At 44.7% G+C, this 13,698-nt stretch overlaps 1 protein-coding gene across 2 annotated transcripts in view; it reads left to right on the top strand.

The window, feature by feature from the left end:
• ITGA5 (integrin subunit alpha 5) overlaps positions 1–13,698 on the top strand; it is a 377,970-nt gene that overhangs the window by 292,746 nt on the left and 71,526 nt on the right. For both annotated transcript variants that reach the window (XM_086964803.1, XM_086964795.1), the window contains exon 26: positions 2,734–2,835. In XM_086964803.1, coding sequence (XP_086820929.1) covers positions 2,734–2,835 — 102 coding nt within the window. The remainder of the gene's footprint in view (positions 1–2,733; positions 2,836–13,698) is intronic.

Consider the following 13,698-nt stretch of genomic DNA (forward strand, 5'->3'; position numbering starts at 1 on the left):
TCAGTGGGCCCAGCATCAGGGCAACTTGTCCGACCACGTCTTGATCTCGGAGGGCACTGCGAGACAACTGCAGTGGTGGCTTACGGACCGCGATTGGGTCAGGGGCAAGTCCCTCTCCCTTCCCCAACCGGAGCACGTTGTCGTGACGGACGCGTCCCTCCAGGGCTGGGGTGGCCACTTGGGAGAGGCAGAGATCAGAGGCATCTGGTCTCCGGCGGAGTCCCGGCTCCATATCAATCTGTTGGAGCTGCGGGCGATTCGTCTGGCACTGAAGGCATTCCTCCCCTTTGTCAACGGGAGTGTAGTGCAGGTGTTCACCGACAACACCACCGCCATGTGGTACTGCAACAAACAGGGCGGAGTGGGGTCGTGGACCCTTTGCCAGGAGGCTCTGCGCCTCTGGCAATGGCTGGAACGTCAGGGCGTGACTCTGACGGTTCAACACCTGGCAGGTTCTCTGAACGCCAGGGCGGACGAACTCAGCCGTCGGTGCTCGATGGATCACGAATGGCGTCTGAACTCGGACGTGGCGCAAGGCATCTTTCTGCAATGGGGAGAGCCTTGGTTAGATCTATTCGCCACAGAAGAGAACGCGCAATGTCATCAGTTCTGCGCGTTGGAGTTTCCAAGACGGCACTCGCACGGCGACGCCTTTCGGCGCGAGTGGAGTTGCGGTCTGTTATACGCCTTTCCGCCTATACCACTTCTGCCCAGAGTGCTGAAGAAGATCAGGCGCGACCGGGCCCAAGTTATCCTTGTGGCTCCGGACTGGGCTCGAAGGTACTGGTATCCCGAGCTACTCAGCATGTCGGTCGGTCCCCCGATCCGCCTGCCCCTTCAGGAGGACCTTCTGTCGCAGCAGCAGGGGACGGTCCTCCACCCGAACCTGTCCAGTCTCCACCTCCATGCTTGGAGATTGAGCGGCGGCAGTTGAGGCCATTTGACTTGCCTCCTGAAGTCTGTGATGTTATTCTGGCAGCCAGGCGTCCCTCCACTAAGTCGGTATACGCCTGTCGGTGGAACAGATTTGTGGCATGGTGCACAGCAAAGGCTGTGGATCCTCTTTCTGCCCCTCTTTCGGAGGTTCTTCTGTTTCTTCTTTCTCTTGCCCAGCAGGGCTCTGCTCTGGGCACTATCAAGGGCTACCTTTCTGCCCTTTCAGCCTTCTTGAGGCTTCCTGATCAGCCTTCTTTGTTCAAATCCCCGATTGTAACTCGATTCTTGAAAGGCATCACTCACATGTTTCCACCTGTTCCGTTTGTGATGCCTCAGTGGGATTTGAACCTGGTTCTAACTTTCCTGATGTGTGCTCCCTTTGAGCCCCTTCATTCTTGCCCTCTCCGTCTCCTGACTTTAAAGACGGCTTTCCTGGTTGCCATCACCTCTGCCAGGAGGGTGAGTGAGCTCCAGGCTCTTTCTGTCCAACCTCCTTTCCTGTCCATTCATCCTGACAAGGTGGTTCTGAGGACTAGACCTTCTTTCCTGCCCAAGGTTGTTTCGGCCTTTCACATCGGGCAGTCCATCACCCTCCCTTCCTTCTTCCCGCCTCCGCATCCTTCAAAGGATGAAGAGCGGCTCCATCGTCTGGACCCAAAACGTGCGCTTTCATTTTACATGGATCGCACACGCCAGTTCCGGGTGGATGACCAACTGTTTGTTGGCTACGTGGGTGCGAAGAAGGGACGGGCGGTTTGTAAACGAACCATCTCTCGATGGGTCGTCCTCTGCATCAAAGCGTGCTACTCTTTGGCTCGGAAGGAGCCTCCTGTTGGGCTGAGGGCCCATTCCACTCGGGCCACGGCGGCTACTACTGCCCTGGGCCGGGGAGTCCCCTTGCAGGACATTTGCCAGGCGGCTACGTGGGCCTCGCTGCACACCTTTGCGAGGCATTACTGCCTGGACAGTCAAGTCCGGAGGGATGGCTTCTTTGGCCGTTCTGTCCTCCAGGACTTTCTGGTGTAGTTTTGTATTGGTTCGCAGACCCACCACCGGGGTTGGTATTGCTGGGGTATGTATTCTAAGGTAAGGAATCTAACACTAACGTGTTTCTTTCAGATGAACAAGTTACTTACCTTCGGTAACGATATATCTGTAAGAAACATTAGTTAGTGTTAGATTCCTTACCGAACCCACCCATCCTCCCCGTTCTGCGAACTGATACCTAGGGTTAAGGTCATCCCTTTCAGGGCCCTAGTTTGTACATGGCACCAGTGTTGGTTCTCTCATGGCTCTGCGTCTCCTGGCGCGGAAATGCTGTGTGCAAAGAACTGACGTCAGCGCGCGGAGGCGGCGTCTATGTACTCCAGCGACGTCATCACGGCGCACGACGCCGACGACGGACGCGGAGCCGCAGGGGACGCCTGCAGACGACGCCTACCGACGCGCAGGGGTACTGCTACGCAAAAGTTTCCGGATCCAGACTGACGCCTGGGGATATTCTAAGGTAAGGAATCTAACACTAACTAATGTTTCTTACAGATATATCGTTACCGAAGGTAAGTAACTTGTTCAATTGCGCCAATTTTTTTCCTATGTATAATCTTACAGAAGCTAGCACCCCAGTCTCATTTGAGGTAGACCCATTGATAAAACCGTAAATGTACTTTAAAGGACACCGTTTAATTCTATTAATATATTCATTCATGGACTTTCCAGAGAAGCAGACAAACTGTATATCCGCATACGTGGAGGATATGGTGTCCAACATTTTGAATACGTTTTTTTTTCGTACAGCATTCCCCTACTGAGCAGTCTCCAACGCTCGCTTCCAGCTCGGAGCATCACATCCAGAGGCGGGAAGTGAGCCGCAGCCAAGCTGGATCACATCACACGTTGGTATGTATCCTCATTGGAGGATGTCATTTTAATATGGGAGGGATCATATGAGGGAGTTAAAGGGTGTTGAATGACGCGTCGCAGATGACAACAACTTGCTTATCAAGTCCCAGAAATGTAATAACCTCAGTGATGGACTGCACCCCTACCCTGCACTTTGATGTTGCTGAACATACACATTCTCCGGCAGAATATTTGTGATTAACCTGCATTGCAAAGGCTCCTGCTGCTGCAACTAAAATGAGTGGGGTGAAGGGAGATGGACAAAGCCCGGGTGTTCGCCTGAGAAAGAGTTCATCACTTAGCCTGAAAATTGCATCAATGATTTCAGTAAGGGCAAGGTGATGCTCAGTCAAATATCCTAGTGTGCCCTCCATCCAAAAACAGAAGTATGATTTTGGAGGGGATGTGCGGCCTTTCGTTGAGATACAGTTGCTCTGCTGCTGTCTTGTAGTTCTTATCAGTTTGGTGCCCACTGCAGGATGCCCTAGGAGCAGCACGTTTTTAAGCACTACTGGTTGTGCATGGCCGGTCAGTTCACCAAAGGGTCTATGGGATGCTCTTCGTCAAAAATTCAATCTACACAGTAACTGTAACCTAGATATCTGGAATTTGTTAATGTATAGTGCGAATTTGGCCAAGGGCATTAGAGTACTTAATAAGAGAATCTGGCTACTTTTAAGGAAAGATGATCTGCCCAGAATCACAGATTGTTGAGCTGAAGATGGGATTCAAACCATATCCCCCAGTTCCAAGCCATGCCACTGTAGCCGCAGGGCCACATCTCCTCCCCACTTGCACTGAAATTTCATAACCTGGAACATCAGGTAAATTTCAATCTATTCGCAAGCCGGAGATGTGGGGGAAAAGCTGAATTGGATGTACAGCCTCCACCACCTCTCCAGCTGCGGTATTCTGCTACTGCACTCGGCAGTGTTTACATTCTCAGAATAACCAGAGAAGTTACACCATGAGCTGTAGTCTTGCTCTGATTTTGTGAACCTGTCTCACCGGTTTCCTGAGGTCCACTTTTGTAGGTGGCGGATTGTTGTGGGTTTAGTCTGGAGAGCCAGGTTGCATTTGGGAAGCCACACAATGGCTTTATAATCTACCTTTCCACTAAAGACTTGAGATTTATCATAGATAGTTGTATGGGCAGATCCAAGATGTCCTGTTTGTCCAGTGTGATCGCATAAATAACACCTCTTCCCTGTCATAGGAACAACAAACCCTGTGATCCTCTCTTATGTCTTTGTTCCTGGTCCCCGCTGGCACGCTCTTCTGATTCCACCAACAAGAGTTACTCTTCCAACCAAACCAATGATAAAACTGCAGGCGTTGAAGCGCATTTAGGAGAGTGCTTGTCCTTCCCCTCTGTAAAAACACATTTTTTGGCAGTGTTATAGATATGCTGCACTTAACTAAGTAAAGAATACATAGGTCCAACAAATTACCGTCAGTAGTGCTCGAAGGGCTAATGACACCATGCCACCAGAGTAGTGTAAAACATACGCAGGAAAAACGACCACATATAACATACATACAATAACATCTAGAGCACTCAAGAGTCTTTATAGGTCTGCAAAAATGGAAGCAGGTCCGTTTGTTGTAGATGATTCAATTGTCATACTTTGTTTGCACATATAGAAGACAGCCGACAATTGTTTAGTTTTTAAACAACTTTTTCAAAGCTGTTGATAACAATGAACACATACATATATTAAAGGTGGCGCCTTATGGATCAGTGGAGCACAAAGATGATTGCACTCCGCGTTCGCCTGAGAAGAATACATATTGAGATGTAGAAATCCATACAAAGTCTTTATTTTCCCAAACTTCTTTCACTGCTTTGATATTATTCAAAGGTTTCCATTAAATGCATAAGTTCCACAGCCAACACCTCTTTTCTCATAATGATTAGACTTATCAATATCCAGATAATGCAATGTAGTATGAGTTATTGCAGAGCAGCCGTGCTTCTATCTATTCTCAATGTGTATTCTTCTCAGAACATGAATTAAAGTGGACAATATGGATTATTCCCCATAAGGGAAATGGGGATCTGAGAAATATCGCTAGGCAATAATTCTATTTTCCCTTTGTTAATTTATGCACAAGATAGAAGCACGGCTGCTCTGCAATAACTCATTATACCATATTGTATTATCTGGATTATATTGAATATGTCTAATCCTTATGAGTAAAGAGGCGTTTGCTGTGGAATTTATGCATTTAATGGAGAACTTTGAATAATATCTAAAGTTAAGAAAAAAAGTTTTAGATAATAAAGACTTTGTATGCATTTCCACATCTCAATGTGTATTATTCTCAGAACATGAATTAAAGTGGACCATGTGGATTATTCCCTGTAAGGGAAATGGGGATCTGGGAAATAGCACCTGGCAATAATTCCATTTTCCCTTTTGTTAATACATATATATATATATATATATATAATGATGACGATATATTTGTGTGCATTTTTATCAACAACCTTGAGAACGTTGTTTAAAGAGGAAACGCGTCGGCTGTCTTCCTCCCACTCCAGGTCCATCTGGCATTGCCTGACCTAATGAGATGTACAATTAGGCAGAGGGGTAGTAATCGAACTACTTTTCCACATGAGTTGCAGCTAATGAGTATTCTATATTGCTTCCTGTGGAAATGCAGTTTGCCACAGAATACCTGTCTGCTTTAATAGAGCAGACTCGGGCCTGACTAACAGGAGCGGAACTCTGCTAGAGGTAAGAGTCCTGGAATGAGTTTAATGAGGCAGCAGGGGGAGGTCTTCCCTCTGGTAAATAGTTTGGATTCTTTTTTTACTGTCGGTGCTGCTTCTGTTCCCAGAACTGTCGTCTCCACGAGACCTCTCATGGCAGTAATCCAGAGGGTGAATACTCGGTGGTGACGAGTCCCTCCTTCTCTTCTTGGGGTGTTGCTGAAATAAAGCTTTTAATGGTTGTTGCGTGCATAAAGATATCCTGCAAATTTGAAAGTTAAGCAACATGAAAACAATTACAAATACAGATATAATAAAAGAAATGTAATCCAAAGATTATGGAGGATGGAAATAGTTAAAGCACATTTTCCTTCTTAGACCACTGACTGGGCTTTGATTGTATTTGTGGACCCATGCACTCTTAGGTGAGGATGGCACAGTAAGACTTTCAGGGATAATGCGAGCACTTTTCACAAAATAGGTAGTTAAAAAATGAAAACAACTTCCACAAGTGCAGAGGGTTACATTTGAGAAAGAACAAAGGCAACAATCCTAATAAATAAAAGTATATTTGTTAACTACACGTACATCCCATGAAGTAAATAACAATTGTTTAATGTTGCACACCTCCTCGGGTAAGCAGAAAAAGGAAAGACTGATCGAACCTTCCAATGTTCACAACTATGACCAAGAGGGCAAATGCAGGTTCCTGGAGTGAATGCATTAGTTCTCTGAGCCACCAGACCTGGTTAGGGTCGGTGGCAAGGATAAAGCTGGAAAAATACTGCTTGGTACCGGATTAAACGTTTGCCGGAATTTGGAGCAGGAATGCCAAGGGGTAAGAATATCCGTTTGTGCCAAGTATCCCACACAAAATTCCAGCAAGTTTTGGGGTATAACTATGGGGACTCGGGGGAACAAATGGGTCCTTTTCCTTGTGTTTATACTTAATTCCGGGGACAAATTTGCAGACTTTTTCCACCTGCTTGGAAACAATCGATAATGTCAGTGGTAGGGTAGTCCTCCTTCAGTGCTTATGTCTGGGCCTGTGTTGTGAGCGCATAGTCGACTGCCCCTGGCATCAGCGTTTGGATTAGGTTCTGGATGTGTTTGTGCATTCACACTGAGGCTTGTTGCTTGTGAGGTGGGAAGGTCAGGTGTTCTATGAAAGGTTGGCCCTGAGTGGGGAAGTGTTGTATACTCCATTCAGTTGTGTCGACTGTCGGGCTATGCTCTTACGCCCAGCCTCTGCAGCAGTTTCTGTGGGTGTGCGTCCACAACTGGAAAAAACAGATTCCGTTGTCTCTCAACTAAGCATTGTTTTATTCAGCGTTTTCAGCCCTGTAATTTGGACCTGATGATTCTGGACTCTTCCACACCGGGCTACTCTTGATGGTGAGTGGTAGGATTCCACCTGGAGTGATTGCTCTGGGTGGAACTCCAGCCCTTGAAAGGAACTCACCATTGAGGTTATACAAGTAGCAGCTGGCGAGAATAATGTTCCATGAATAAAAAAAAACAGGTAATGTGCGATTCTGGGCAAGTCCAGCTCAGTGCAGGTCTTCTGGGATCGGAAAATTTTGAGCTGCGAGAATCTGATGATCTGATCTTGCTGGAGACACTGTCTAAAGGAGACTCTGAGTCCAGTACCTGCCAAAGAGAATGATCTAGAGTTTGAGGATTCCTTGTATTACACGTCAGAGCTCTGCAGTCTTAGTCAGATCTATATTGAAGAGGGTGAAATTAAGCCGAATTACGTCAAAGGCAAGATTGCCATTTGCCGCTTTGTTTTAGCGCAAAACGCATCCTTGCATCCATTTTGGATGGGAGAATTCATTTTGTGCAAAAAAAAATAGTGCAATAAAAACCACGCACCATGAACAAGAAAGAGCCTCTTATGCTGGCGTACGTTTTGTTCCTGTGAGTTTGTGTTCAATCTTTGCTTAGAACAGCTTGTTATTACGCAATGTCGTGTAATAACATAATTTTGGGCTTTTTGAATAGGAAGAAGAATATGAAATGTTAATTTCACTGCTCTAACACACATTTCAATTGAGAGATAATCAAGGACCCCCTGGGTATCAAAAATACACAGATTCCTAGGGCAGGGTAAAAACCAATGTGAGTTCAAAATCCTAGGTCATCCACAAAATAAGTGACCATACAAGCTGGGACCAATGGAGAAAAAGAATTGTCGGGAGATAATGTGTATATTAAAAAATATATATATTTAATTAAACATAGATAAAAATCATATAGAGACTCAAATGATAAGTCAAACTATATGATACAATAAAACAGTGACATATTCAATTCTAGAACACAATATATCAAATACATTCATTAAAAAGCAAATGCATCCTAGTGTAGATCCTGGCTAGTTTTAACAATTATATACAAAAAGAGGTGTTTACTGAAACAACGATTGCACTTATTAGAGAATTATTAAATGGACTCGACGCGCGTTTCGGCAGTAGAAGAACTGCCTTCTTCAGGAGTCGTTGATGGAACTCTGTAAAGAATATTATAGGAAACAATGTTACACATAACAGTGCATATGTCCTTTTACATATTTATTACACCTATCTATACACATACCTATTAACTTATTACAAAATGTAGAATTCGTAACAATTCTTTATCTAACCGAGAGGTCCAGACATATTAATTGGTCACTTAGCGTCATATAATGGACTGATATATGTACAAAATTAGTGCAGTACTCAGCTCAACATAAAGAACCATCAAGAGAAGAAGGTTCATTATTGATATAGGTACAGTTGATTATCATAAACAACATTCATAGATAATTTCCCAATTAGAGACTCATACTTTAGACTGATCATACATGATGTATTGAGATCTCAATTCTGGATACATATATATCAAATCACTTACATGACAAAAGAATCGATGATAACTTCTTTGTTATTCTAGAGGGGAATGCCAAAACAGTACACAGGGCCACTTGATAGAGCTGATACCTGATTTTAAACAGAAATTGTAATGAGATAAAAAAATAAAAAATAAAAATATATAGATTTCCATACAGAATCTCTTCTGTCCAAAGGTCTTTCCTTTGTCCCACATTCCCATCTTGACATTTTTGAATTTCAGAAAGACATTATTTCTTTCTTTCGTAGGATTAGACTTAAGAAATTCTTCTCCTCCCAGTCAGACAATAGTGAACAGTCTCAAGAAACTAGACAATTATCCCTTCCATCCACTTTCAATCCCTCTCTAGACCAACTAGGCCCTGAGGTTGCCACCTTCGAACTGGTTGTCCTTCAACAACTTGAGAAAGCTCTTCGCTTTATCCCCAAACCAATCTACAATCTCAACCGAGAGGAATCAGACTCCCTCAAAACCTTACGACAGGATAATACCGTAGTCATCAAAAGTTGTGACAAAGGGGGCGGAATCGTTCTAATAGATACCAATGACTATGAACGCAAAATGAAAACTATGCTCGCAGATACCACCACTTATACCCCCATAAGAAGTAACCCCCTGATATCAACTTCTAAAAAAATCCGTAATCTTACCACCACTGCACTAACTGCAGGTGACATTAGCCAAAAAGAATTTGACTTTCTGAATTACCATCAACCTAAAACAGCATGCATCTACGGGATGCCTAAGATCCATAAAGACATCATAGACCCACCATACAGGCCTATCGTATCTACAATAGGTACCAATACGGAACCTTTATCTAAATTTGTAGACTCATTTCTACGTCCACATATACCTAAAGTTACCTCGTACATCAAGGACACAGGCTCCATGATATCTAAAATAGAGAACATACCTTTCGATCCATGCACAGACCTTCTAGTGCCGATGGACATAGAAGCGCTGTACAGTAACATTCCCCAATGGGAAGCTCTGTCAGCCACCAGGTGGTTTATTGACCATTTTGATATCCCTTGCCCCAAAGAATTTCTTTTGGAACTTCTCCATATTGTATTGTCGGAAAACATTGTAGAATTTGGTGATACGATCTATCGTCAAACTAGAGGCGTCAGTATGGGGGCTTCAGTTGCCCCTTCGATTGCCAACATTTATATGGCTGCCTTCAAAACTAAAGCTATCCACAACGAAATAGCCCCTTTCTTCGAGTCCATTTCCCATTGGTCCAGATATATTGACGACCTCTTTTTCATCTGGACCAATGGGAAAGACTCGCTGTGCGAATTTTTAGAATGGATCAACTTGGTGGATACAAATTTGAAATTCACTGCCCAATTTGATAGTAACCAGGTAGAATTTTTGGACATTATCATTAAGCATCAGAACAACAGATTGGCAGTTGATCTTTACATCAAGCCCACTGCGAGGAATACCCTCTTACATTTTAAAAGTTTTCACCCCCGTTGTCAGAGAGAGAGCATCCCATTCTCCCAGTTCCTTCGGGTGAGAAGAAATTGCTCTAACTTAGCAGACTTTGACTTTCAAGCAAACATCATGCGGCAGAAGTTTCTCAATAGAGGCTATCCCCATAGACTAGTCAGGGATTAATATAAGCGGGCTCGATACTATGATCGGGACTCACTGCTTAAACCTAAGCCACCTCCAGAAAATAAAAAACTGGTCTGCATCACCAAACACTCCACCTTAGACAATACTGTTCGCCAGATCATAAACTCCAATTGGCACATACTAAACTCTAATCCAACCAACGCTAAACTGGAAAAACCTTTGTTCGCACACAAAAGGAACAAGAATCTTAAAGACTTGATTGTGCACTCTCGTTTTTCCTCTAAAGAAGTCAATTCTGAATTTATCCAAAGGTCAATCGATAATAACTTCCCAGTGAAAGGAACTGTTAGATGCTCCTCGTGTAAATCATGTATCAACATTATACCAGGAGAATCCTTTGAACACAATGGTTGTCAGTTTAACGCTACCGGTATGTGGAATTGTAGAACAGCCAACTGTATAGATCTGATCCTTTGTCCTTGCCAACTTGGATATGTTGGCGAAACCTCGAGACCGATACAAACCAGACTCACAGAGCATCGCTCAGCCATTCGCACCAACAAAACTCTGGCACCTCCAGTCAAACATTTCAGAGAGAACAATCATGGTCCAGAAGATTTTAGATGGTGCATTTTAGAAAAAAATCAGGCTCCCAGACAGCAAAGGCGGCGAAAAAATCAGAAAGAAAAGAGAAGTATTTTGAATGTTGTTTATGATAATCAACTGTACCTATATCAATAATGAACCTTCTTCTCTTGATGGTTCTTTATGTTGAGCTGAGTACTGCACTAATTTTGTACATATATCAGTCCATTATATGACGCTAAGTGACCAATTAATATGTCTGGACCTCTCGGTTAGATAAAGAATTGTTACGAATTCTACATTTTGTAATAAGTTAATAGGTATGTGTATAGATAGGTGTAATAAATATGTAAAAGGACATATGCACTGTTATGTGTAACATTGTTTCCTATAATATTCTTTACAGAGTTCCATCAACGACTCCTGAAGAAGGCAGTTCTTCTACTGCCGAAACGCGCGTCGAGTCCATTTAATAATTCTCTAATAAGTGCAATCGTTGTTTCAGTAAACACCTTTTTGTATATAATTGTTAAAACTAGCCAGGATCTACACTATGATGTATTTGCTTTTTAATGAATGTATTTGATGTATTGTGTTCTAGAATTGAATATGTCACTGTTTTATTGTATCATATAGTTTGACTTATCATTTGAGTCTCTATATGATTTTTATCTATGTTTAATTAAATATATATATATTTTTTAATATACACATTATCTCCCGACAATTCTTTTTCTCCATTGGTCCCAGCTTGTATGGTCACTTATTTTGTGGATGACCTAGGATTTTGAACTCACATTGGCTAACACACATTTCAACCAGGCCTCGTCTATAGTCTGCAGCCAGCTTTAGCTCTCCTTATACCAAATGATTTATTAGGTTTCTGATCTTAAAAGACGACAAAAAATGTATTTAGGTCTACAACAAGAAAGAGGTTTTAACCCTAGGACTCGAAATGTTAAACTTTGGCGTGCCAAATGGTGCCATGAACTAGGTGGTTGTGGTAATACAGGAATCATTGCATTTGGCAACTTGAGATCTGTCGCTTTTTAGGTCTCGGTAATATCCGGTCGAAGACCGGATGTCCGAGAATTATTGTGACTTAGTAGGCTGCTTTATCCCCGCCTCTGTTTTCGTCTGTCCTTCATTGGCTGGCTTCCTAAACAGAGGCCAGCCATTGGAGGAGAGAGCCGTCCCTCCAAAGAAGCCCCGTCTTTTTCGGATTCGGGGGCGTGATTTTTTGCATTCTTTAGCCCTGTGACGTCGTCTGTCACTCAGGGCGCAAAAAACACGCCCCCGAATCTGAAAATGGCGGCGCTTTTCTTTAGGCCATTTCAGAACAACAGCCGCCCCAAGCAGTCGCAGCCTCCTCCACCTGGCATTCTCTGTGTGCCCAAGAGTACACATCGCGCCTCTCGTGTTCTGCTGCCCACCGCAAATCGAAGGGGACGTCCACCGCAGCCCATCTGCGCCCCACGCACCCAGGAGCAGTGAGAGTCAGGACAAAGACCTCACCAACGTTGTGCTTTGGTGTTCTGCTTCTCGGCACACAGAGAGTGCCCCCTGCGACGCCCCCCCTCCCCTCCCCCTGAGTGGAGACAGAGGCAACACCAGCGAGGAGCAGACGGCATGTGCTGAGCGCGGGCAGCGAGGAGAGCTGGAAATCGGCCAGCGGCATTGAGGCAAGCTCACTGCTCATTTTTAGCAGGGCCGAGTAATCGAGGTAAAATACCCTTTCTTATTTAACAGACACCCCACACAAAACACGTCCCACTGCCTGGAGCGCACATTCATCTCCCGAACATTAAATGTGGCAAATTACGTGATTTTCCCCCTCTTTCCCCTGCTTCATACACACGTTTCCAGGCTTTTCTCCCCTCCCGCCGTCTTTTGTGAGTTGATAGACACGGCATTAAATTGGATTTTGTGTCCATCATTACAGCGGCGTCACTAGGGTTGGTGTCACCCAGTGCGGTAACTCATGGTGACGTCGCACCACCCTAGTGACGCCACTGCACCTCACGAGAGCCCATTCAGCCCGGAAGAGCGGCCAGTCCATACTGGTCTGAAGCATTATGTGTGTGTGTGCTGTGGAAACCGCTCGTATCCTAAAGGCAGTGATGAAAACCCCGGCTTTTGTTAGAACACGCTCGCTGCTAAAGCTTCGCAGGTTTGAGTCGGCAGCGGTTCAGCTGCTGAGCTTTAAGTACGCGTTTTATGTAGACACATAGCCAAAGCTGCTGCGAGGACACATTAAAAGTATTCTAGCAAAGAAACCTTCAGTTGTGTTTGTGTTTTGAGCCTTCATTTCTGCAGAAGCAGGCTTAGACTGGAAATGCAGGAGAAGCTTAGCTTTGCTCTGAAAGCCAGAGCCTGGGTGTAACCTAACCAGCTGGAGGATATGCAGGCTGCTGATTGACAGCAGGACTAGCATTATGCAAATGTGTAAGAGAGCCGCAGCTCGGCAACAGCGATATGGGGCTCGGCGAGGGAGCTCTGCGCGCGCCATGCTCGCCTCTCTCCGGTTTAGCTGTTTGTTGTTTTCCTCGCAGCACTGACCTTTCAGTTTAACGGAGGATTACATCACATTATTGTTGTTGCGTTTTGTCCCCATGAAACAGTCATTTAGTGCTGTCTGTAGCTTGTCCTCTCCGTTTGATATCACTGCACAAAAAAAGACATCCAGTACTTCCTGAGTTGTACCATTTTTCAAATGCAATGTGCTAATCTCCAGCCTGTGTGTGTTAAACGCCTGCTAGAATTCCTGTTTTCAAGTGGGCATTCTTCAGACGGTAGAAGTTATTCACATGCACATGTGTGACTGGGCTGGGGCCTGCCCCTCTGCACAGACCAGTCAATGGATGGAGACTGGTGGTCTGGGCTGGTCTCTGTCCCATGAGTGAAGCTCTAAATTCCAACCTATGGCCTCGAAGCCCCCATGGCACTAACTGCAAGCTGACTCTGGTGCCCAGGTCTGCCCGTTCAACGTCATCCACGTCACACTGTGTCTCCCTGCACCAAATGTCTGAGCCGTCGTCTTCCTGTGCCCACGTCTGAACGAGGTAGGTGTCTGCCCA

This window comes from Lissotriton vulgaris, chromosome 1_1 (genome assembly GCF_964263255.1).
Source record: "Lissotriton vulgaris chromosome 1_1, aLisVul1.2, whole genome shotgun sequence".
In the NCBI taxonomy this organism is placed as follows: domain Eukaryota; kingdom Metazoa; phylum Chordata; class Amphibia; order Caudata; family Salamandridae; genus Lissotriton; species Lissotriton vulgaris.